The sequence below is a fragment of the Bufo bufo genome, chromosome 4 (genome assembly GCF_905171765.1).
Source record: "Bufo bufo chromosome 4, aBufBuf1.1, whole genome shotgun sequence".
Lineage (NCBI taxonomy): Eukaryota > Metazoa > Chordata > Amphibia > Anura > Bufonidae > Bufo > Bufo bufo.
Genome location: NC_053392.1, coordinates 518,561,332 through 518,585,687, shown reverse-complemented (window position 1 = coordinate 518,585,687; position 24,356 = coordinate 518,561,332). Strand labels below are relative to the sequence as shown.

Below are 24,356 nucleotides of genomic sequence, written 5' to 3'. Positions count from 1 at the left end.
CACTTATTTTCCTTCGCGTATAATATTTCCATTGACTTTTTGTCTTGCTGACAGAGCAACTGAGAAAGCGTTGCTGCATTGACCACATTGATCCTCAGCCATTCTGTCAACAGTAAAACTTTCTACAATATATTCCGAGCAGTGACCTTCCGTGCCATCGCAGTCCACAGACTCTTCTTCCTCGGTTCCTGTGGCTGTCTCTTGGATTGAGACCGCAATGTAATAAACAACTAAGGTTTAATTAATGGTAAATGAATACAAGACATAGGTTATGACTTGAACTAATTAGGGAATTGTTGAATTAAGTCTGCCTGGGGATGCAAGGCAGTGCAATCAATATCCAATAAAAAGGACTATGTATGTAATTTAGCTGGAAATGTGTTTCCAATACCGTCAAACTCCGTTTAAGGAAGTAGAATATATGAAAGGCTAGAGGAGCGGTTTAAAAATGCAATACTTTAAAGATTTAGAGCGCGTCTCGCAGGAGGGGGATTCGGGAAATACAAGTTTAATCCCTTTTTGTGGTCACATTTTACTTTTGGACATAAGCAGATTCTTCTTAGGGGTCATGCGCATTCCGCAAAACACAGATCTGCAAAAAAAAATTTATGACATCCGTATTGCATCCGTTTATTTTGTTTTTGCGGATCCATTGTAACAATGCCTGTCGGACAGAACGGACAAGAATAGGACATGTTCGATTTGACAGACAGAAACAGAATGCGCACGGCGTCATTTCGTTATTTTTTTTTTAAGTGAATGGTTCCACATACGGACTTGTAAAAAAACGGAACGAAAAAAAAAAAGTTTGTGTGCATGAGCCCTAAAAGGAGTTTGTTGGCTGTTCTGACTGCTCCAACCTGCTGCCAGGGGTAGATAGGTGAGGGGTAAGGGCTCATGCACACGACTGTATGTATTTTGTGGTCTGCAAAACACGGATCAGCAAAGAAAAAAAAAGAAAAATGTATGACATCAGGTTTTTTTTTGCGGATGCCTGTACTTGTCCGCAAAACGGACATGTTCTATTTTTTTTTTGCCAAACAAACATGCAGGCATAAGGAAACAGAATGCACACGCAGTCATTTCAGTTTTTTTTTTGCTGATCCATTGAAATGAATGGTTCCGCATACGGACCTGTAAAAAAACAGAAGAGAAACGCTTGTGTGTATGATCCCTAAAACTTTAAAATAGTTTGATATACCTGTATGGGTACCAGTGCTTCTTGCGTCGCCAAGGAGCAGCTTTAACGCCCCCGACAATGCGACTGCAAGTGCCATGTGGGCGGTCCCTTCATATGCTTTGTAATCTCCCCTACCCCTCCTCTATGTTGAGTGACAACTTTTAGCAGACTCCTGATTGGACACAAGGGCCATCAATCAGATCAGAGGGGAGGTGTTGAGAAGTCTTCAATACATAGAGCCCAGGACAATGCACATGAAGGGACTGCGTCCATGGCGTTTGCAATTACGGCACAAGAGGCAAATGCGCCCAGCCAGGGACGTTTAAACAGCTTTACCAGTTTGCAGCACAAGGCCTTAATCACTCGACTATGTACAATTTTCAGTAACCAAAAAAAGGATCCATGAAAAACAGCACATGGATAGCTTCCCTGTGCATTCCCTTCTCTTCTGCAGAAACGAACTACAATAGGACCTGCACCGAGTTCAGTTACATGGATATTTGAAAAAAACAGATGTGTAAATGGCCTGGCACCTTTCACCAGTGCTCCGGGTCCAGGGCCAAGCATCCTTCTCCAAACAGGTCACCACTGATGCAGCAGGGACATGCATATAGATGGCACATCGCACTTTTGGTCCACTTTTGGAGGAGAAGGGAGCTCAGGGGTAGACCCAGGGCACCTGTGACAGGTAAGACTTTTCTTTTTTAACTTTTGTACTATGCCTGACCATCTCAACAGGGGTTCCCGGTCTCAGAGAACGATTTTAACCTATTCTCCAGGAAAAGATTCCGACATATACCTCCAATGAAGGTTGTGACTTATCCCACTGCACTGTATAGGCATAGGTCACCCATAAGGTTCCACTGTAAAAACAAAAAAAATAAGTACGTATACTTTAAAAAAAAATATTGCAGATGTTTCTATGGCATAACGTAGTTAAGACAGTATTTTCAACTTTTTGTGCTATACTGACAACATGGCGGAGGCTACGTTTTTGCTGGTCACAAACTGTCTAGATGCTGGTACACCCATGAATCTATTGAACTCTCTGGGGGGTATTAAAGGGCACCTGTCCGCAGATTTTTTACCTATGAAACTGGCTAACCTGTTGCATGCGCACTTGGCAGCTAAAGGCATCTGTGTTGGCCCCATGTTCATATGTGCCCGCATAAAATGAGAAAAATGAAGTTTTAATATATGCAAATAAGCCTCTAGGAGCAACGGGGGCGTTGTCATTACACCTATAGGCTGTAACTGCCATGCCCTCTCCACTTTGACACGGCCAGGCAGTGTTAACGTAATCAGGCCTACCTGGCCCTGTCAACCAAAGTGCAGAGGGTGCGGCAGGTGCAGAGAGAGCTGAGCCTCTAGGTGTAATGATAACGCCCCCTTTGCTCCTAGAGGCTGATTTGCATATATTAAAACAATTTTTCTCGGCAATGCGGGCACATATGAACATGGGACCATCTCAGATGGTTTCAGCTGCCAAGCGCACATGCAACAGGTCAGTTTCCTAGGTACAAATCTTCTGACAGATGCTCTTTGAGCAGCAAGTGTTCAAATGCCCTGGAGAGACACCACCGGAAAAACGAAGCAGTGCACAGATCCCATTACAATACACAGCAGTCAGTATAATACATGGACATGCGGGGTCCTTCAAAGTGGGAGATGCTCTCAGTCCTGGCTAACAGAGGAGGTCAAACTTTATATAAGTGCTTTCGTAAAAGTTTCTCTATGAAAAAATTATAAAGTTCTGTAATTTCACTGTATTCCTTCAGAATTAATATTTCTCAGAAATCTCAAGCTAGGCAATTTAACCGTGTACCTTCACCAAACTGAATGAAGAGTATTTAATGCTTCAGGGCCACTTCAGGTGTTTTCATTATTTGAACACTGTGGGAGGACAAAAAAAAAAACGAAACAAAGAAAAGATGGAGAAAATACTAAAGTCTACTAAAGTTAAAATATCAAACAAGCTGCACAGAATATCTGATCCAGACTGAACCAGACTGCTCGGGTCAGTTCATTGTAACTGGTCAAACAAAAGGCTACGGTTACACTGGGCAGCAATGAAGGCTTGCCGCTCCGCCGCTACCATTATGAAAATAATATTCACAAAAAACAGCAGGAGAAGAGGGGAGTCGGGATCTGACCCGCTCTGTCACAGCACTATGTACAGATGTAGCAGAACTGAATTCACTGCAAAAAGCACCAAATGACAAACTCAACTTTACTGCATGGATAAACCCTGTTACATGTCTATGTTCTGCCCATACTGTACGTTAGCTCGGATGTCTGAAACATTCTTTGACGCTGATTTCTTCCCCCCATTGAATGTGCTTGCTGCTGAAACATCCCCAATCGCAGATATTTCTGCAACAAATCTGCCATGTGTGAATTCAGCCTTAAAGGGGTTATCCCATGAAAAGTGTTCCCATGCAATGAATAGGGCATTTCAAATAAAGTATCATTGCAGGAAACGTGCAATAAAATGACTGTAAGGTTTTTATGTACATGACATTTTTGTCTCTGGTAGCGCCCCCTGCTGTTTATCTTTCTGATCCAAGTTCTTGAACCTTAAGTGGTGGACTAACATGCTCAGCAGTCTCCTCGCTCCCTTGTCCTCCCCTCAGTGCCAGTGTAGTGATCTCATAGAGAAGAGGTCCAGACATGTTTCATTCAAAGAAATACATAATTATATCCCATTCTATAGACGGCGAAGAAGGAAATTGTGGCAGCGTTACATACCGTATGTATCTCTGGGACTACATGTGAGGTACTATTTTCTATACACGGTAGGAAGGAGTTAAAGGGGTTATCCCATGATTAAAAAATCATATAGTACATGATAACCTCTTTCTAAGGGCTCATTCAGACGGCCGTATGCTGTCCGCAAAAATACTGAATGCTATCCGCAAAAAAACGGATCCGCAAAAAAACGGATAGCATTCAGTATTTTTGCAGACCCATAGACTTCAATGGGGCCATGTCCTGATTTTCACAGACAAGTATAGGACATGTTTCATTTGTTTTGCGGAACCATGGAATAGAAAAGGGCCCCATAGAAGTGAATGGGTCAGCATCTAATCCGCAAAAAAACGGATCCGCGTTTTTGCTGATAGCATACGGCCGTCTGAATGAGCCCTAACAAAGCTAGAACCAGCCCTGTACCTCACATGGATCCAGAGATCTCCCCATTCTTTGCTCTGCTAGATTTATAGCAAGCTGACAGCTCAGCTCAGCTCTCCCTATCACAGCTCAGGAGGCAGTTAAAGGATGAAACTGAGCATGTGCAACCATCTCAGTGAGCAGGTCCAAGAAATAAGAAAAACAAACAGCAGGTGGCGCTATACAGATGCATTTTATTGAATAACTCAGTGGCTATGCTAAATTTTTAATGAAGTGCAATTACAAAAGTATTCAGATCCAGATGCTGGTTTGAAAACTATAGAATATTTTTCGTGGAACAACCCCTTTAACAAGCGCTATCTGCACTGCATTCTGGGAGTTGCAGGTGCTTCACTGTCTCATATGAGCTGCTGCACACCCACAGAAGGGGAAGAAAGTCCTCCAGGTTAGTTGGGGGGTGTTAAATTAGTTGGCTAACTCCTTTAAAGGGGTCTGAACCCGGACATATCCCCATTTTCACCCAGGCAGCCCCCTGATATTAGCATCGGAGCATTTCATCCAGCGTAGGGCAAGGGCTTTTTTGTTTATGTTTTTACACTGCTAGGCGGAGACTTCCGCCCAGCTGTGTATTCGGTGATGTCACCGGCTCTGATGGGCTGGCTTTAGCTCTGCCCTAGCCTGTAAAATGGTTTTACAGGCTAGGGCAGCGGTAAAGCCCGCCCATTAATGCCGGTAACTTCACTGGGCTCACTGCTGGGTGGTAGCCTCTGCCTAGAAGTCCCTATAGAAAGCCCGGCTCTCCTAAAAAAAAACATTTGCCCTATGCAATTCAGCGTAGGGCAAAGGAGTGAATCGGGGCATGAAATGCTCCGATGCTCATATTAGTGAGGCTGCCTGGGTGAATATATGGGTACGTCCGGGTTCAGCTCTGAACACGGACAAGCCCTTTAACTGGTTGTTAAGAGTAACTGCAGTTGGTAGATTTGGCATTTAGTAAATTTTACTGAAATACCGTTTCATCTGCAAAGTACTACTGCTCTAGAAAAGAAATTATGGCACCTACTGTATATCACAGAATTAAAATATATATTTCCCACATACAAGAGACTGGGTTACAATATGTACCCTTCTAAACTGCAAAAAACCAAAGCAGAGGTGTGCGTACCTTGACGCTCTTTACAAAGATCTCTACCAGCACCCTCCACTGTCATATTAAACAACAACTATTCCTAGGTCAGTAAAATATTAATTTCCAAAGTACAATTTCTATATCTATTGTGCTATTACCATACTATGTCACCACACGTTTGCACTGTGATTTATAGTACTGCTATACATGTATATGGCAAGGGGACTTTGGCCCCCCTGAGACACCAGGGCGCAGGTGTGACTGCAATCTATGCTCTCCTCATATCTTATTCACTTTAATTAGGATATAGAATACATTCCCAGACCATCCAGTGGCAATAAACATTAAATTAACACTACAAAAGCGAGTGAAAAAAGTAAAGTTAATGTTTGCTGCCACTTTATAGCTACTGTGAATTAAGAGTCAAGCCTCAGTTTAACCCTTTACTGTGAATTGACGTAACTGTACATTGTTGCTTTAACCAAGTTGGTTAAGTGGCAAAGTGACAGTTATGTCGCCAGGATGGAGCAGGCACAGCAGTTGTGCCCATGCCTAGCTCTGATCCTACCTGTTTAACTGCTTAAATGCCACTGTCAATAGTGACTGCAGCATCCAGGCACCTAGAGAGAAGGAGGGGTAAGGAGTCTTTATTACAGAAAAAAATAATAACTCAGCATCCAGTTCTGTTATTTAACCTACGCATTGAAGTGAATGTGGCTGGGCACGATACCAGGTATACGCAGAAATCCGCAGCACTCTTCCATTTGTGCAAAAATGTAAATTGCTTTATTTCAAATCAGCAGCATGACAGCGATGTTTCGACCATCTCTGGTCTTTATCAAGCAATTTGGGCACGATACCAAGCACAATGTACGGCTCTGTGCTTGGTAAGCATGGAGAAGGCCACGACGCTCACAGGAGCGCAGATGCGTTCTGAAACAGCTGATCAGCAGGGGTCCCAGGTGTCGGAGGATAGGTCATCAGTATCAAAATCCCAGAAAACACTGGTAACAAAAAATTGTCGACTTTTGTTCATCCCATCTTGTAACAAGCAGAAAAAATAGTGATCAAAAAGTTGCATATACCCCAAAATTGTACTAATAAAAACTAAAGTTCATTTCACAAAAAAAAGCACTGTCAGTTCACAAATGAAAAAGTTATGGCTTTTAGAATATAGCAACAAGCCCCCACACAGCTCCATCAATGGAAAAATTAAAATGCTATAATTTTCACTCAGAACATCTCAACTCAAAGACAAATGACTTAACAAAAAACAAAAACAAAAAAAACACTTGGGGGAAATGTATCATTTCTCCCTATGCCAGTTTCTGGGCAGAAACTGTTTGCGACTTTTGTCCCACCACTTGAGGAAAATGATGATTACACTTACCGGTAATCGGATTTTCCAGACCCCACGATAGCACCACAGAGAGGATTTACAGAGAAGAATACCCCTTCCTTACGGGGGGGCCACCACTTGCAGAACTTCTTACCGACAGAAGAACAGAGGCAGAATTTAGCTGGAGCCGATAGAGACGGTAAGGTAGAAGGAGAAGACCACGTGGCAGCCTTACAGGTTTGCACAATAGAAACATTAGCCCTCTCCTCCCAAGAGGTAGACTGCGCAAGTAGAAATGTTTCCAGAAGAGATGTAAGCCAGAGAAAAAAAAAAGACCTAAGCTATCTGGCTAGTGAACTCTTTGAGGCCGCCTTACCCTCATTATGCCAGAAAAAAAAGGGAACAAAAAGCGCAGAGGGCTTTCTCCAATCCTTAGTTACCCCTAGGTAACGAATAAGGCATCTCCTAATATCCAGACATTAGCAACTTATTCCTTTTGATCCCTGAGCTTATCAAAAGTGCTTGAAAAGTAATAAAAGCTAAGAATACCCAGATGGAAGCATAGGGAAGCTAAAAGCTAACTAGAGGTCCGAACTTAAAGAAAAAGGGTCGGATCAATAACGTCCTAGGAAATTTTAATACCGGACATTATACTTAAAGGGATTCTGTCACCAGGTTTCACCCCTGTCAGCTAAATATATGCTGATGTTCAGGGCCTCATCACGATTCCTAATGTGGGCTTATAAATGTGATCCGTAGCCTTATTTTGCTAAAAAACTGCTTTTACTAACCTGTCAGTCAATCTTCTAAAGGAAATCTCATATGGGTTTCTCATCAAGTGTTTATCAAAATAATCATAACAGATTTTAACAAAACATCTTAGAGAAGTACTTATCTTGACAAGGAATGACCAACTGAAGATGATTGGTGCAGAATATATTGCGAGACAGATGCTTTGATCCAAGATTCACTGGAGGCCCTGTGTTACATTTACCAGAGGAACTTTAGACGTCAAATCTCCAATTTTCCTCGCAATCTGGCATCCATGATGGAAAACTACTATGGCATCCATCCCCCGGGGGAGCTCACGGGTCTGCCGCAAGAGGTCCAAAGAGCTCACTGGATCCTTCAGCTTTGGAATTCTAGATCGGCGTCAAGTATTTATAAAGATTGCTGGTGCGTCATACCTCCTGTAGGCCGTCCGAACTAAATGTTCCAATCCATCTTATTACTCCCCACCAGGAGTTGGAGTGCTATGCCTATTGTAGACTATAATCTACAAATGGACAACCAAACATAGCCACAGAACTAGTTCACCCTGCATGCATAGCCACCAAGATAGACCGCCACAAGGAAATGGCGGCAACCCAGGCACCGCTGGTCACATGGACACCCACTCAGAGCCAAGTACATTCATCCAGACACTGCTGCATGAGCGGTGAACTATTTAGAAATGGCAACAGAAGACACCAGCCATGCAGACACGGCCGCAAGGAGCCGCCCCCCATGCAGACACAGCCGCAGAAGCCGTCAGCCATGTCGAGCTGTCCGACGATCAACAGCACTAGATAAACCCAGGACCAGAAACAGACAGCAAGAGCAGTCATCCCAGCAAGCATAAACACAGAAGCAATCAGCTCCCTAGGTACATGAGGCCAACCAGGCAAATACTAAAATGCAGCCAGTCTACCAGGCACAGATTCCAAGGCAGTCAGCCAGACAGTCACGAATCAGCCAGCTAAACAGGTATAGGCTCAAAGGCAGCCCGCCAGACAGACAAAGGCTCAAAGACAGCCCGCCAGACAGACAAAGGCTCAAAGACAGCCCGCCAGACAGGCACAGGCTCAAAGGCAGCCAGCCAGACAGGTACAGTCTCAAAAGTAGCCAGCCAGGCACAAACTCAAAGGCAGCCTACCAAAAGGCACGGCTTCACATGCAGCCAGACAGACCGGTACAATCTCAAAGACAACCAGAGAGACAGGCACAGGCTCAAAGGCAGCCAGACAGACAGGCACTGGCTCAAAGGCAGCCAGGCACAGGCTTAAGACAGTCATCCAAACAGGCACAGACTCAAAGGCAGCCCTGACTATCTTGCGCCTACAGTTCGTGAACAACTGCTGCTCAATAAGCAGAGTAGGGTTCCACCGGGTATCGAATTATCGATACCCAATCGATACTTTTGTACCCGGATCGATTCGATACCGGGATTTGTCTTTTACCGATACTAGGCTGCGCTACTGTGTAAAGTCCTATTCCCCCTGATAGAGCTCTATGAGGGTGAATAGGGCAAGGGATTAAAAGATGCCAGGTTCTAACCCCTAAGGGGGGAAATAGTTATTAAATAAAAAGTTAAAAAAAATAAAAACACCAACATATTACTTATAAATCACCCCCATTCCTAATTTTACATATAAAATATATAAACAATAAATAAATAAACATATTACATATCGCCACATCCCAAAAGTCCAAACTATTAAAATATCAAAAAATATCTCCAATGCAGTGAACGCCGTAACAGAAAAAAAAAAAAATCTAAACCGTGCAATTCACAATTTTTTTGTCACCTTGTCCACCCCAAAAAATAGGATTATGGGCAGGATGTTCCATAAAATGTAGAATGCACACAGCTTTTTTGGTGTTTTATTTTTTTTCGCATGGTATCGAATGGTATCAAGTATTGCAATACTTGTTTATGGTATCGAAATTTAATCAAAATCTTGGTATCATGACAACCCTAAAGCAGAGCCTCTGCATTTTAAAGGGTTTCTGTCACCAGAATTAGATGTGCTAATGTCAGCTAAACCCAACTAACCTATTCCTATTTTATCTATGCCCCCGTTACTCCAGAAATATAACTTTTATAATATGACGAGCACCCATTAATTTGCCAGTTATCTGTCAAGTGCTGTGATCCATTGTGAATTAACGTCTCTATTATAATATGCTAATTAGCCTCTAGGTGCAGAGGGGCGTTGCCCCTGCTCCTAGAGGCTCCATTCTCCCACCTCTGGCCACGCCCTGCTACACTAGATTCCTCCCCCTCTCCAGCGCGCGCTTCACTGCTCCCTGTGTCCTTACAGCACGCACCACGTGCAGTAGCCGGGTCAGAATACCCCAGCTACACCAGCCTCACCACCGCAACAGCATTGCCTGACGAAGTATAATAGCAAAGCCACAGCGCTTCAGCCATATCTAATTCATCACTGGCAAAGCATTGTACTACATTGTCAGTAAAAGTGACCGGGAAGCATTAAACGAACAGCAAACATCCAGCTGCACCTGCAGCTGCAGCACACCAGACTTGATAAAGGGGTCATGCGCACCCCGAAACGCGTTGTCTCTCAATAAACCCGTACTTGTCTAATCCGGTTGTGATTTGCGCCTCACGTCCACCAGCTCGCCAGACCACAATGGTCGTGACGGGCATTGTCAGTATTTCTGCTACACTAGATTGACAGGGCAAGGCAGCGTTGGTCTCCTACTGCTAGCCCTGTCTGCCGTGTAAATCTCGAGCCTGCGGCGTCCCGTTCAGTATTCAGTGCAGGCGCAGTGAGTGAAGGGCACTCGCCGGCTTCCTCACTGCGCCTGCGCCGAATACTGACTGACTCAAGATTTCCCCAGCGCACAGGGCCGGCAGTTGGCGGTGAAGGCTGCCTGGCCCTGTCAATCTAGTGTAGCAGGGCGTGGCCAAAGTTGGGAGAACGGAGCCCCCCCCCATCCCCCTCGAGGCTAATTAGCATATTATAAAAGTTATATTTCTGGAGTAACGGGGGCATAGATAAAAGTTGGAATAGGTTAGTTAGGTTCAGCTGACATTAGCACATCGCTAATGTCAGCTAGTTTAAGAGGGCTAATTCCGGGGACAGAAACCCTTTAACCGCTATTCAGAGCAGTGGCGCAGGTGTGAGTCTGTCAGGGCCGATCGAGATGTCCCGTCCTGTCAATCAAGTCGAAGGGCGGGTGCTTCATCAGCAGCAGGGATAGCTCTTTGCAGGTAAAGAATGAATCAATATGCTCAACTCTAGTAGGGACCTATCTGACGTAGGGCTCTTTCACATGAGCAGATGCCGTGCGGGTAATCCGCTGCATGAAAGAGTGCCAAACCCTGCTCCAGACAGCAGAGACACAGAGCATTAACATGATTGATAATGATCTTTGCCTCTCTGTGATCTTTTTACTACAAAATCACGGTGACAATTTTATCTCACTAAAAAGGTCACAGAGAGGTACAGAGAATTATCAATCATGTTAATGGTCCATGTCTCTACTGTCCGGGACAGGGCTTGGCACGTTTCACACAGCGGATTACCCACACCGCATCCGCTCGCGTGATAGAGCCCTAAGGGTTGCCTTATTGTGGCACAATGTCTTGCAAAATTTGTTAAACACTTCCAGACCAGGCCATTTACCCCCTTCCTGACCAAGCCTAATTTTGCGAATCTGATGTGTCACTGTATGTGGTAATCATTTTGGAATGCTTTTACCTATCCAAGGCATTCTGAGGAAATTTTATGGTGTGTTTCATAGAATTTATAAAACTTCGATGTGCAAATTAAAAATTACATTATTATTTTTTTTACTAGAAAATGGTGCTCTAGGCCCAAACTTTCTTTTTTACATACAGTAACTGCTGTTTGAGGATACGCCAGGGCTCAGAATTAGCTGAAAAGGTTTTTAAGAGCCATAACTTTTCTTTTATTTTTTTGCTGTGTGAGGGCTTTTTTTTTAAGGGACAAGCTGTCGATTTTATTGGCACCATTTGGGATTACATTTTGCTTTCTGATCGCTTTTTGGGGAGTTGTTGGGGAGTTGTGGTGGGCACAAATTGAAATTCTATCACTGTTTTTTATTTTTTTTATGAGGTTCACGATGTGGTATATATGATATGATAACTTTATTCTGCAGTTTGATATGATCATGGCAATACAAAATGAATAATTTTTTTTCATGTTTTATTACTGTTGCATAATAAAATCACTTTTTATAAAAAATTTGTTACACTTTGCATCTCCATACACTAACATCCATAACACTTATTTTTATGCCAACGTAGATGTCTGAGGGCTTGCCTTTTGCAGGATAGACTGTACTTTGTTTTGTTACTATTTTTGTCACGGGACACCGACGAGTCACTCGCTCTACTCAGCGCCGTCGGCGTCCCACCTCTGTGCAGGCTGGCCACAGGTTGCCTGTTAATTAGGTTCATTTGCGATTCTGTTACCTGCCATACTTACCTGTTCCTGTGTTCCCTGACGATCCTCTGCCTGCTCCTCCTGTACTGCGCTGCTCTCCTGGTATTCCGACCCCGGCTTCCACCTGACGATTCTCTGCGGACTGCTGTGGTACTTTATTACTCTCCTGGTATTTGACCCCGGCTTCTCCTGATTATTCTCTGCTTACTCCATTTGTACTTTGTTACTCTCTTGGTATTGACTCGGTCCGTTCACTATCCGTTGTTTGTCTTGTCTGTCCTCCCAGCACGTATTCTAAGCAGGGCTGGTGCAAGGATTTTTGCCACCCTAAGCAAAAGCTAATTTTGCCACCCCATTGACTCCGCCCATTGACCACACCCTTTTACCCGCCCCTTTTTCAGCCACCTATTGCATGCAACATTTAACTATGGTCGTGTACCCTGTGCCAGTCTATGGTCATGTACCCTGTGCCAGTCTGACTATGTTCATGTATATATAATATCCAGCTATTGTCTGCCACCTAGTACCATCCCAGTGATGCCAATCACTCTGCGCTGTTCAGCAGGTTTGCACACCAAACACGAGCAGTGCCACCTATTCACTGCCAGGTGCCATTCAGCCACTGTCTGAAATCCTGTGCCACCAGGGCTACATAAAACAGTATGCTGCCTTGTGCCCTCTGCCAGTCTGGCACTGTCATGCACCCTGTACCATTCATAGCCCTTTAGACAGTCTGTGCCACCTATTAGGCTCCATGTGCCACTGCTGGGCACCCTGTGCCAGTCAGAATTTATGGCCCCTAGTCAAGCAGCAGGTGTCCCCTGACCCCTGTATACAAGTGCGTGCCACCCTGCTGCCAGTCACTGTCCTGCAGCCTCTGACACCCTAGTGCAGGTTGTCAAAGTGCGGTTGCTAGGGGTGCTCACCAGGTTCTGCTCCTCGCTGTGCTCCAGGTCCACATTGCCTTGGCTCTTGCCAAGATCATGTGTCTTTGGCGCGTGATCCCCCGAGACCCACCTCTGGAGGTCACTGGTCTCGAGGGATTGCACGCCCGAAGTCAGGGCCGGTGCAAGGATTTTTGTCAACACGAGCGAATCTACATTTTGGCGCCCCCCCCCCCCCATCATTTCACATTTCTGCCCCTGATGATTTATGTCCATTTCTTGCCTCCCCCCATCATTTCACATTTCTGCCCCTCATGATTCATGTCCATTTCTTGCCTCCCCCCATCATTTCACATTTCTGCCCCTCATGATTCATGTCCATTTCTTGCCCCCTCCCATGTGCTAATATCATAGTGCCATCCTCTCCCCCTGCCCCCTAATGTGCCAGTATCAAGTGCCTCTCTCCTCCCCCTCCATGTGCCAGTATCATGGCGCCAATAGCCCCCCTCCCCGTGGCAGTAAAGTAACAGTCCGGTATTTAAAAAAAAAAAAAAAAAAAAACAGTTTCAGAAAAGTTTCTCCTGGGATTTGAACTCACAACCTTTCACATCAGAGGCAAGGCATTTACCCACACAGCTATGAGAGCTGTATAGCCAGTTACTTAAAAAAAATAAAAAAATAAGACTTCTACTATAGGTAACTTTGATACCTAGTGTACATCCATACACATGACAGCTGCCCCAGTACACTGTGTATGGATGTAGCAGAGCTGGGTGTGTTGGGGCAGCTGTCATGTGTATGGATGTACACTAGGTATCAAAGTTACCTACAGTAGAATTTTTAATTTTTTTTAAGTAACTGGCTATACAGCTTTCATAGCTGTGTGGGTAAATGCCTTGCCTCTGATGTGAAAGGTCGTGAGTTCGAATCCCAGGAGAAACTTTTCTGAAAGACAGCCTAAATGAGATTTAAATACACCAGGGTCTCGTAGCTGTGTGTCAGCTGCGTGCCGCTCGCTCTGCCTGAAGTCACTGAACAGAAGGAGATGATGTCAGATGGATCACAAATAGGGGGCGGGGCGCAGGCGGCGGCCGGGTGCTACTGCTTGAGATTCGGATTCCAGAGTGCGCTCTACGCGGTGGCCTACTCTGCTTATGGGTGGCGCCGGCCCTGATTCTAAGCTAGGGACTGTCCCCTGTCCATTTGTCCCCTGTCATCAGGACTTGCGAGGCAAGTAGGCAGGGCCAGGGGTGAGTGTGGAGCGCAGTGATCACTATCCTCCCCCCTGTGTGTGTGTGTACGTGACTGTTACAATTTTGGAGTACATAAGACATTTTTTTTTACTTGATATTATGTTTTCTGGGAGACAAGTAGGCAAAAAAAAAAGCTGTTTTTATTTTTTTTTTTTACAGCGTTCACCTGATGTGGTAGATGTGATATTTTTATAGACCCGGTCGTTACGGATGCAGTGGTGCCAAATATGTCTTTATTTAAATAAAAACTTTTTGTGTTGCCATTTTCTTAAAGCCATATTTTTTTTATTTTCTTAACAATGGACTTGTGTGAGGGTTTGTTTTTTGCGGGATGAGGCGACGTTTTTATTGCTAATATTTTGGGGTACATACAACTTTTTGATCGCTTGATATTATGCTTTTTGGGAGGTTTTAGCATTTTATGAATTTTTTTATTTTTACAGTCGATACGGACACGATGATACCAGATATGTCTTTTTTTCTATCTTTAACTATTTTTACATTGCCTAATTGGGGAAAAGGGCTCTTTTTTACATCTGCCATTTTATTTTTATTACTTTATTTTACACTTTGTGTCCCCCATAAGATCATACAAGACCTCTGGGTGACATTTTACACTATTAATTTCTCCTATAACTGGTGCTGACATAGTAGCCCCAGTTACAGGGGGAATACAACCCCCAGAGAAGCTGTAATGCAGTATACAATGCAGGGCAGATTTAGGTCTAAGGAAGACCCGACAGCTGCTGCAGTCTCCCGGGCCGGAACAGGAAACAACATAGCGCTTCCTTAGCTGTATACACGGCGCTCGTTCAGCGCTGTTTACACAGCGATCTAGGAGGCAGGGACACTGAGGAACAGTCCCTGCTTTCTCTATGGGGTGACCCCCACTCAGCAGCTGCTCGATTTGCGTGCAGTTGCAATCTCTGAATGGATGTTCTAAAATGTCCATTAACAGATAAATCCTGACCCCCAGAACTTTTATAGTCAATGGGCAGTCAGGAAGAGATAAAAATATAGCACCATAAAACTACTTAAAAATATTTGCATAGAGATTTGGGTATATTTACTTGTATTGCACTTAAATACAAATCTGCACTTCCTACCCATTTGTTTTATTTCACTCACAGGGTTTGTACAATGCATTGGCATACCTATCAAAGTGGACAACCATGCGACTCCTATGATGCTGAACTTCTTATGTTCCTGAAATAAATCTGTGGCATTTTCTGGCAGCTATCACTAGGGAGGCTTGGCGCATAGCAATTTTTACAGCTTCTATTAAAGGCGTTATTCATCCCCAGGGAACCTCTCAAGCAGACGCCCCAGCGTGGAAAGACCTGTGACGGGGAATCCTATTTACCTACCCCACTGCTCTGGCTCCTTTGCTCCCATGTCTCCCTGAGTGGTGACATGTCTCCCAAGAGTCATGTCATCCTTGCAGCCAATGATGGATATTGACGCAAGAAGACGTGAGAGCTGCAGCGGCCCAGGGGGAGCGAAGGAGCTGGAACCCAGAAGCATGGACCAGGTAAGTATGATCCCCTCTGCAGGTGGGGCCACTGTAAGTTCAATGGCAACTATATAAATGCCTATGCACTGAACTCCCCCTAGTGGTGGCTGCACATGTACAATGTGAAGCGAAGGAGACATACAGCTGTATAGATAATTTTTAAAGGGGTTATCCAAGACTATGAAATGTCCCCCCAACCCCCATATGCTGGGACCTCGGACCCGGGACCCCCCTCCCCGAATGTTTTCATCCGTGTATGGGGAGAAGCAGCAGTGGCGGCGGCGCCAGGAGCAGCACAGGGAGTGGGGTAAGTATATTTATTGTGAGGGGCACGGCATATGGGGGGGGGGCATTTTATAGTCTTGGATAACCCCCTTGTAAATACATTGAGAATATGATTTTTAGAATGATCGTCATATTTAGGAAGCACCTGTACCCCTTTTTCCAACACAAAAGTCAAGGCGGAAAAATAAAATAATTCTTAAATTTATCATGCAACTCATTGGTGCAAGGCATATTAAGTTTTGGTATGAGACCTTAGGAGATCAGTGTATGCCCCTAGTGCCCAATAAAAGTCTGTATTTCCGCCACTCTTCAGTTTGCAGTGCCGCAGCACCGCGTGTGGCTTATAGCCACGCAAGTGGGGTAGACGCACTTTAGTTTCTGCATGTAATCTGCATCAAGAAGTGCCATGTTCATTCTTGATGCTGGTTTCAAATCCACTGCTGTGAAAGGCAATGCAGATTCCCACTGAACACCATGCCAAGATCCACATGCTGCGTGCATATAACTTAATCGGGTGCTAGCTAAAGTTTATATAACCGTATAGGTGTGTGTAATATATAGAGTTAAATCATAGAAGACAATACAGTAGATACATTTAGTATACACCACAGAATAAGTTATGTGGCAGAACGTAACTATAAAAGATCCCTGCTCACTTTACACATTATATATTCTTTTAATTAAACTACTCATACAGTAATAATAATAAAAAGGAACATACCAACCCCCTTGTGAGCATCTCTGCTGGTAAACTCAATTGTCCCATTGTGGCATTTTCTTGGGTCTTCTTTATAGTCTTTGTGTTTCCCATCGGGGCAGTATCTGTAAGAAAGTCCATAATCTGCAAGATAAACCTGGAAGACGAGAACAGATAAATGAATAATGCTTTTGTCCTTTGAAAGTATAACCTTTATAATTAAGCCTTAAGAAACTTACAGGTTAAGGACAGGCTTTGATCTACGTTTTATTAAACCAAATGGTGCCTCAAGATAAAATATGCACATCTGGGGGCTATAACAGTTACCCTTCCACTTTAAATCCTTCCCATCGTAGTCATATCTTGTTTCTGAATTTAGCCATTTTTCAGGGGGGGGGGGGGGTTTCCTCTTTATCTCCCAAGTTTTCATCTCTCCAGGTGGGTATCTACACATCATAAACTGCAATGTGTCTTTTATGTGTCCTCTCAGTTTAGATCTCAGAAGCTCTCGCATTTCACGAAGATACTTTCTCCGATTAGAGCATTTCGATTTAATTGTGTAAAGGTTTGTAAAGTTTGTCATTTTCGATACACAAAGCAGCATAGTTATATAGAGTGTGTGAGGTAATAAAGTAATAGTATAAAGGCAGACAATACAGAATAAATGAGAACTTAAGAGATTCATTTCCATCCAAACTTTCTTATTTAATCCTTTCAACTTCCTTTTCATCAGCAGATAGGAAGGAAATAAAAAACGGGCAACTTCCATGGAACGTGATGTTCACCTTTTGAGTGACAAGTTAAAGAGTAACTGCTGCTTTTTAGTGGCATGTTAGAAGCTTTGATCAGTGGGAGACCATGTGCTGAGACCCCCACCAATCGCGTAATAGTGTCCTTTCAGCTGCTATCAGATCTGCTCTTCTCAGGTAGATGGGGTTAGCAGTTTAGAGGTGGGTGAGTGTAAAGAAAAAAAATGCCCGTGCCAGGGGGAAATCACAAACAATACTCTGTGCATCAGTATCTGTCAGCAAACAGAGCCCTTACTTGCTGTACATGGAGCAATCTGTATGGGGCTAACGCTGCACTGATAAATGAGAACTAGTGAAGGCAGCAGTATGCTGGACACACAAATCTCACATCTAGCATGCATTACCATGAGGAATATTTCCCCTTGAGAAAGGTATGTGACTAGAGGTTGTAAACTGAATATAAATGGGACTTAAAATGAATAAGGCCTCATGTAAAACGACCGTAGCAGGTCCATGCCTGTATTGCGGCGCAATATACGGGCACTATCCGTATGCACACCGTATCACAGATGAGGACCCATTCTCTTGAATGGTTCCACAATCAGGAAGATATGGTACGGTGTGGAACGGAGGCATGGATCGAAATCCCACAGAATCACTACGAAGTGCTTCTGTGGGTTTTCTGTCGCCACTGCACCGCAAAATAATAGTGCATGCACTACTTTTTGCGGTGTGGACTGCAGACCCCATTAAAGTGAATGGGTCCACATCCGCAGATGGCAGGCACACAGTGGGTGCCCGTGCACTGCAGAACAGGCATGGTGGGCACGCGGTCATGTGCATGAGGCCTAAAGGAATGAAGATGGCATTTTTTTTTTAACTACTAATGTACATAACCACTTTCCTATATGGTGTTCATACCCTTTAAAGGGATTGTCCAGTTTAGAAAATGAATAGAAGTTGTGTGTTCAGAAGAGCGGTTACAAACAGCACCTGTCACTCTGGAGGACCTGTCCTGTCCTGTATTACACAATCCAATGATCTGCATGTGTGCCATGCAGTAATGCTTAATTTAACCTGTGGTGGCGCTGCTGAAGGAAAATTCAATACTTACTGTGTGATCAGCTTAGTGTCAAGGGATCCTTCTAACAAGCAGGAATTGAATGTCACGGAGGAAGACGCAATACAAGTGCTTAAAACAAGCGACCTTTAATTTTAGTCGCTGACAGCTTAGCTTTTCACACTTTTAAAACACTATTGAGGAATTTCTCTTTAGAGCTTATGCACACTCTCAGTTTTAGGAGTTTGAAGGGCTTGTCCCATGAAAAATATTCAAGATTTTTCAAACCAGCACCTGGATCTAAATAATTGTAATTGCATGTCATTAAATGTTTATTATAGCCACTGAGTTATTCAATAAAACGTATCTCTATGGCGCCACCTGCTGATTGCCCTTTTTCTAAATTCTCTGTCCAGCTCACTGAGGTTGACATACATGGTCAGTTCCGTCCTTCAACTGCCACCAATGAGAAAGTGCATGCCCCTATAGCTGCCAGCTTGAAATACATCTAGCAGAGTAAATGCGGCAATGAATGAGGAGATCTCTGGATCCATGAGAGGTACAGGGCTGGTTCTATGTGTGTTAGAAAGAGACTGTCATGTACTATAGGATATCTGATTTTCCATTTTTTACACTACTAATGGGATAACCCTTTTAAACCAAGCCCCATCTCCAGTTCCAAGGCAAGATTTCTATACACATCTGTGTACGATGCCACAGTCTACATTGGAATTTTTTTTACATTTCACTATGAAAGATAATTTAACATTGCTGGGTCCAAAGGAAGGGGGGGGGGGGAAGACAACGCATCAATGTTTATGAGGTTAATCAGTGTTTACTGCGTACAATGGCTGCAAATGATTCCGCAGAAAAAGCCTACCTGTTCCTAAATAAAACCCTATTTACTGCTGGGGGTGCTGCTGGCTGCACAATAGAAAAAAAAGTTAAAAAGGAGTCAAAAACGATAACGCCAATAAAAAGGCAATGTTTTCATTCCAATTCCAATCTCCATAGCAGCTGCATATTCAAAGCAGCTCATTTTATTTGCTAAAATATGTTAAAACATGTTAAAATAGCAATGTGTGGTTTTCCTGCTTGAAAATAAATCATCCCCCATTGTAAGCAAACCAATGGCATTATACGCTGCGGCATGCTTTATGGAGAGTCAGATTGGTTAATCTATGCTAATCTGCATAACACTTCCAACCGCTGAAAGAATCCAGGGAACGAATCTAGCGCCTGGAAACTTAGGAAATAGCACTTCACCTAAAAATAGACTTGTAGATCACACCGAATAAAGCCCAGAAACGGATGGAACGCCGAAAATGGAGTCAGCCGAAAAATGTAGGAACTGCAAGAACACCTAATGACACTTAACTATGTCATTGTAGGGTTTTATTTTTATCCGTCTCATGTGTCATGTAAAGCTGAATGCCAGTCATCAGGCTTACAACGTTATTAGCATGATTGCTGCACCGATCCTATTAATATATCGGAATCAAAAAGACATACTAAGGAGTAGCTATGAAGGAACCAGCTGCTAACCATGTACAGGTTTAACGGTGCAATACTAAAGGACTTTGGGGGACATTTACTAAGCATGTTGCGCCAGAATTATGGCATAAAACGCGCCAAAAAGAATGGTGTTTTGATTTGTGCAAAATATATCAACTGTTTTCTCCAGAATTTTCAACATAAAGAATGCATCACGCCAGAGATGAGTTACAAATATCAAAGTGGGCGGGGCTATCAAACTGGTGCATATTACGCCTCATTTATCATCCTTTTATCGGCAGCAATGGCTCAAATTGTTGCGGACAATTAAAGGGGTTATCCAATACTATAAACTGCCCCCCCCCCATATGCTGGGCCCCTCACAGGGAATATACTTACCTGGCTCCACGCGCCGCTCCTGCTTCTCCCCATGCACCGATGAAAACATCCGGTGTCGGGGGGAAGCAGTCAATTGCAGGCAGGGACAAGGACGAGCCTCCCTAGCGTCACCCACGATGCTATTCATGCTAGGGAGGCTCGTCCCCATCACCGCCTGCCTCTACCCCCCCCCCCCCCCCCCGACACCGGATGTTTTCATCGGTGCACGGGGAGCAGCTGCAACGGTGCGGGAACCAGGAGCGGCACAGGGAGCCAGGTAAGTATATTCATTGTGAGGACCCCGGCACATGGGGGGGGGGGGCAGTTTATGGTATTGGATATCCCCTTATGTGGTGGTGTTTTGTGTAAAAAGTCGCATTTATGGGAGAAAAATATGACTCGTCGTGGGAACAAGTGATAGGTAAGTATTAAAGCAGAATGCACTTATTTTTATCAAATATAAATGAGCTAACTGCATGGTTTTGTCAGTAAATTGACATTCAACAAAAACGTTGGGAGTCTGAGACAAAAGTCGCAATTTGGCCTCATGCCAGTATTTTTTCACGGTCCGAAAAACGAGGTTTCGTTGGTCCGTGATCCGTGACCGTTTTTTCGTCCGTGGGTCTTCCTTGATTTTCGGAGGATCCACGGACATAAAAAAAGTAGTTTTGGTGTCCGCCTGGCCGTGCGGAGCCAAACGGATCCGTCCTGAATTACAATGCAAGTCAATGTAGACGGATCCATTTGACGTTGACACAATATGGTGCAATTGCAAACGGATCCGCCCCCCATTGACTTTCAATGTAAAGTCAGGAGTTAATATACCATAGGATCGGAGTTTTCTCCAATCCGATGGTATATTTTAACTTGAAGCGTCCCCATCACCATGGGAACGCCTCTATGTTAGAATATACCATCGGATTTGAGTTAGATCGTGAAACTCATATCCGACAGTATATTCTAATCCCATAGTGATGGGGACGCTTCAAGTTAGAATATCCTACGAACTGTGTACATGACTGCCCCCTGCTGCCTGGCAGCACTCGATCTTTTACAGGGGGCTGTGATCCGCACAATTAACCCCTCAGGTGCCGCACCTAAAGGGTTAATTGTGCATATCATAGCCCCCTGTAAGAGATCAGGTGCTGCCAGGCAGGAGGGGGCAGACCCCCTCCCTCCCCAATATTATATTCATTGGTGGCCAGTGCGGCCTCCCCTCTCCCCCCCCCCCCCAGTTAAAATCACGTTCCGAATCCCCCATCATTGGTAGCCAGTGCAGCCTCACCTCTCCCCCCCCCCCCCCTAGTTAAAATCACGTTCCGAATCCCCCATCATTGGTGGCCAGTGCCGCCTCACCTCTCCCCCCCCCTAGTTAAAATCACGTTCCCCCATCATTGGTGGCAGTGGAGAGTTCCGATCGGAGTCCCAGTTTAATCGCTGGGGCTCCGATCGGTAACCATGGCAACCAGGACGCTACTGCAGTCCTGGTTGCCATGGTTACTTAGCAATTTTTGGAAGCATTATACTTACCTGCGAGCTGCGATGTCTGTGACCAGCCGGGCGCTCCTCCTACTGGTAAGTGAAAGGTCTGTGCGGCGCATTGCCTATAGCACAGACCTGTCACTTACCAGTAGGAGGAGCGCCCGGCCGATTTCAGACATCGCAGCTCGCAGGTAAGTATAATGCTTCTAAAAATTGCTAAGTAACCATGGCAACCAGGACTGCAGTAGGTTGCCATGGTTACCGATCGGAGCCCCAGCGATTAAACTGGGACTCCGATCTGAACTCTCCACTGCCACCACTGATGGGTGAACGTGATTTTAACTAGGGGCGGGGGGGGGGGAGATGTGAGGCCGCACTGGCCACCAATGATGGGGGATTCGGAACGTGATTTTAACTAGGGGGGGGGGGGGAGAGGTGAGGCCGCACTGGCCACCAATGATGGGGGATTCGGAACGTGATTTTAACATGGGGGGGGGGATGTGAGGCCACACTGGCCACCAATGATGGGGGATTCGGAACGTGATTTTAACTGGGGGGGGGGGGGAGGCCGTACTGGCCACCAATGAATATAATATTGGGGAGGGAGGGGTCTGCCCCCTCCTGCCTGGCAGCACCTGATCTCTTACAGGGGGCTATGATACGCACAATTAACCCTTTAGGTGCGGCACCTGAGGGGTTAATTGTGCGGATCACAGCCCCCTGTAAGAGATCAGGTGCTGCCAGGCAGCAGGGGGCAGTCATATACACAGTTCTCAGTATATTCTAACTTGAAGCGTCCCCATCACTATGGGAACGCCTCTGTGTTAGAATATACTTTCGGATATGAGTTTCTCACGAAGTGAAAACTCATATCTGAAAAAGCTTTTATGCAGACGGATCTGTGATGCGTCTGTGTGAAAGTTGCCAACGGCCGCGGATCACGGACGCGGATGCCAATCTTGTGTGCATCCGTGTTTTTTCACGGACTCATTGACTTGAATGGGTCCGTGAACCGTTGTCCGTCAAAAAAATAGGACAGGTCATATTTTTTTGACGGACAGGAAACACGGATCACGGCCGCGGATGAACAACGGTGCATTTGCTGAGTTTTCAACGGACCCATTGAAAGTCAATGGGTCCGCAGAAAATCACGTAAAACGGAACAACGGCCACGGATGCACACAACGGTCGTGTGCATGAGGCCTTTACCATAGGAAATGTCACAAATATGCTTCAAAAGTCGCAAATATGTTTCAAAAGTCACAAGTCCGGTCCGGCAGGGTTCTCGGAAATGGCGCATTTCAGTATAAAAAAGTCGCATTTTAGTGCTATTGGCGTTAAAATGTCGCAAATATTTATTTTATGCAAATTACTCCATTGATAAATGTCCCCCATTGACTATTATAGACTGGAGGGCTTTTCATTTACCGTAAATGTTTAAAATACAAGCCCTCTCTTTCTCCTTTTAGGGGTTGGCCCATCGCTAGAATATGCCACCAATGTCCAACAGAGATTGAACCTGCACCTATCGGTAGAATGCGGCCCCCCCCAAAGTGAACGAGGGAGCACTAAAAATAACAGAGCGTGAGCACGGCACTCGGAACTCCCACAGAGGTGAATGGAGTGGGGGCCGAGCTTGCGGAATGCACTCTGCTCTTTTCAGAACTCTTGTAGAAGTGAATAGAGAGCATGTCGCGCATGTGAGGTGAACTCTCCTTCATTTGGGGGGCCCTGTTCTAGAGATAGATGGGGGTGCCAAAGGTGGGACCGGAACCTATCGGATATTGGTGGCATATCTTAGCGATATGCAAATAAAGTACAAGATGGGCCAACCCCTTTATGGTGCTTCCTGAACTGAGCACAGCTGCATATAGACCTGGTAGTGAGGCTCTGACCCATACTTGCCCCGCCGCCCCATTTACACAAAGAGGTTGTCTCATATGTAGGCATGTTAGAAACTCTCAGTGGTCAGTTCACTGGATGCGATAGGGAGGGAGGACATTTGTCAGCATGCCCTGGTGCAACTAAATAGCGCATCTTCGATGTGGAAATTTCTGCATCCTAGCAGTGTCAATCAGCATGGCACAAAGGTAGATCAAAAGTGGAAAATGTCACCAAGGATTCCAATAGAGTATACACTCAGCATGCAGTCCAAGCATTAGGGCCCGTTCACACGTCAATTTATGCTGTAGAAATTTTGGAGTGGCCTCCATTTGCACAGCTGGGTAGGTGTCCGCTTGTGGTTTAGCTCCATTCGGTGTGTCTAAGCCGCATCTAAGTCCGCAGCATCCCAAAAATGCAACGGTTTCTGCCATGGAGTACGCTGTGGAGTCAAAATCTGCTGTGTGAACGTACCCTTAGGCACAATGGGGCAGTTTTACCACAGTATCGGTGCATCTTATATAAACAGGCCCAATATTCATTAGTGCAAACTAAACACTGTTACCTTGTTGGCATCCGAAGTGTGAAGCAGAACATTTCCTGCTTTAATATCACCATGTACATACTCGTGTTCATGAATGTATTCTAATACATCCAGCTGTAAAACAAATAACAAATGGAAATAATTGTGAAATTGTGAAAAATAAT

General features: G+C 44.7%; 1 protein-coding gene across 3 annotated transcripts in view; it reads right to left on the bottom strand.

Moving 5' to 3' along the window:
* Positions 1 to 24,356, bottom strand: part of VRK2 (VRK serine/threonine kinase 2) — a 104,492-nt gene that overhangs the window by 62,243 nt on the left and 17,893 nt on the right. For all 3 annotated transcript variants that reach the window (XM_040429716.1, XM_040429714.1, XM_040429713.1), the window contains exons 7-8: positions 24,214 to 24,306; positions 16,629 to 16,761 (exon numbers count right to left, since the gene is read on the bottom strand). In XM_040429716.1, coding sequence (XP_040285650.1) covers positions 16,629 to 16,761; positions 24,214 to 24,306 — 226 coding nt within the window. The remainder of the gene's footprint in view (positions 1 to 16,628; positions 16,762 to 24,213; positions 24,307 to 24,356) is intronic.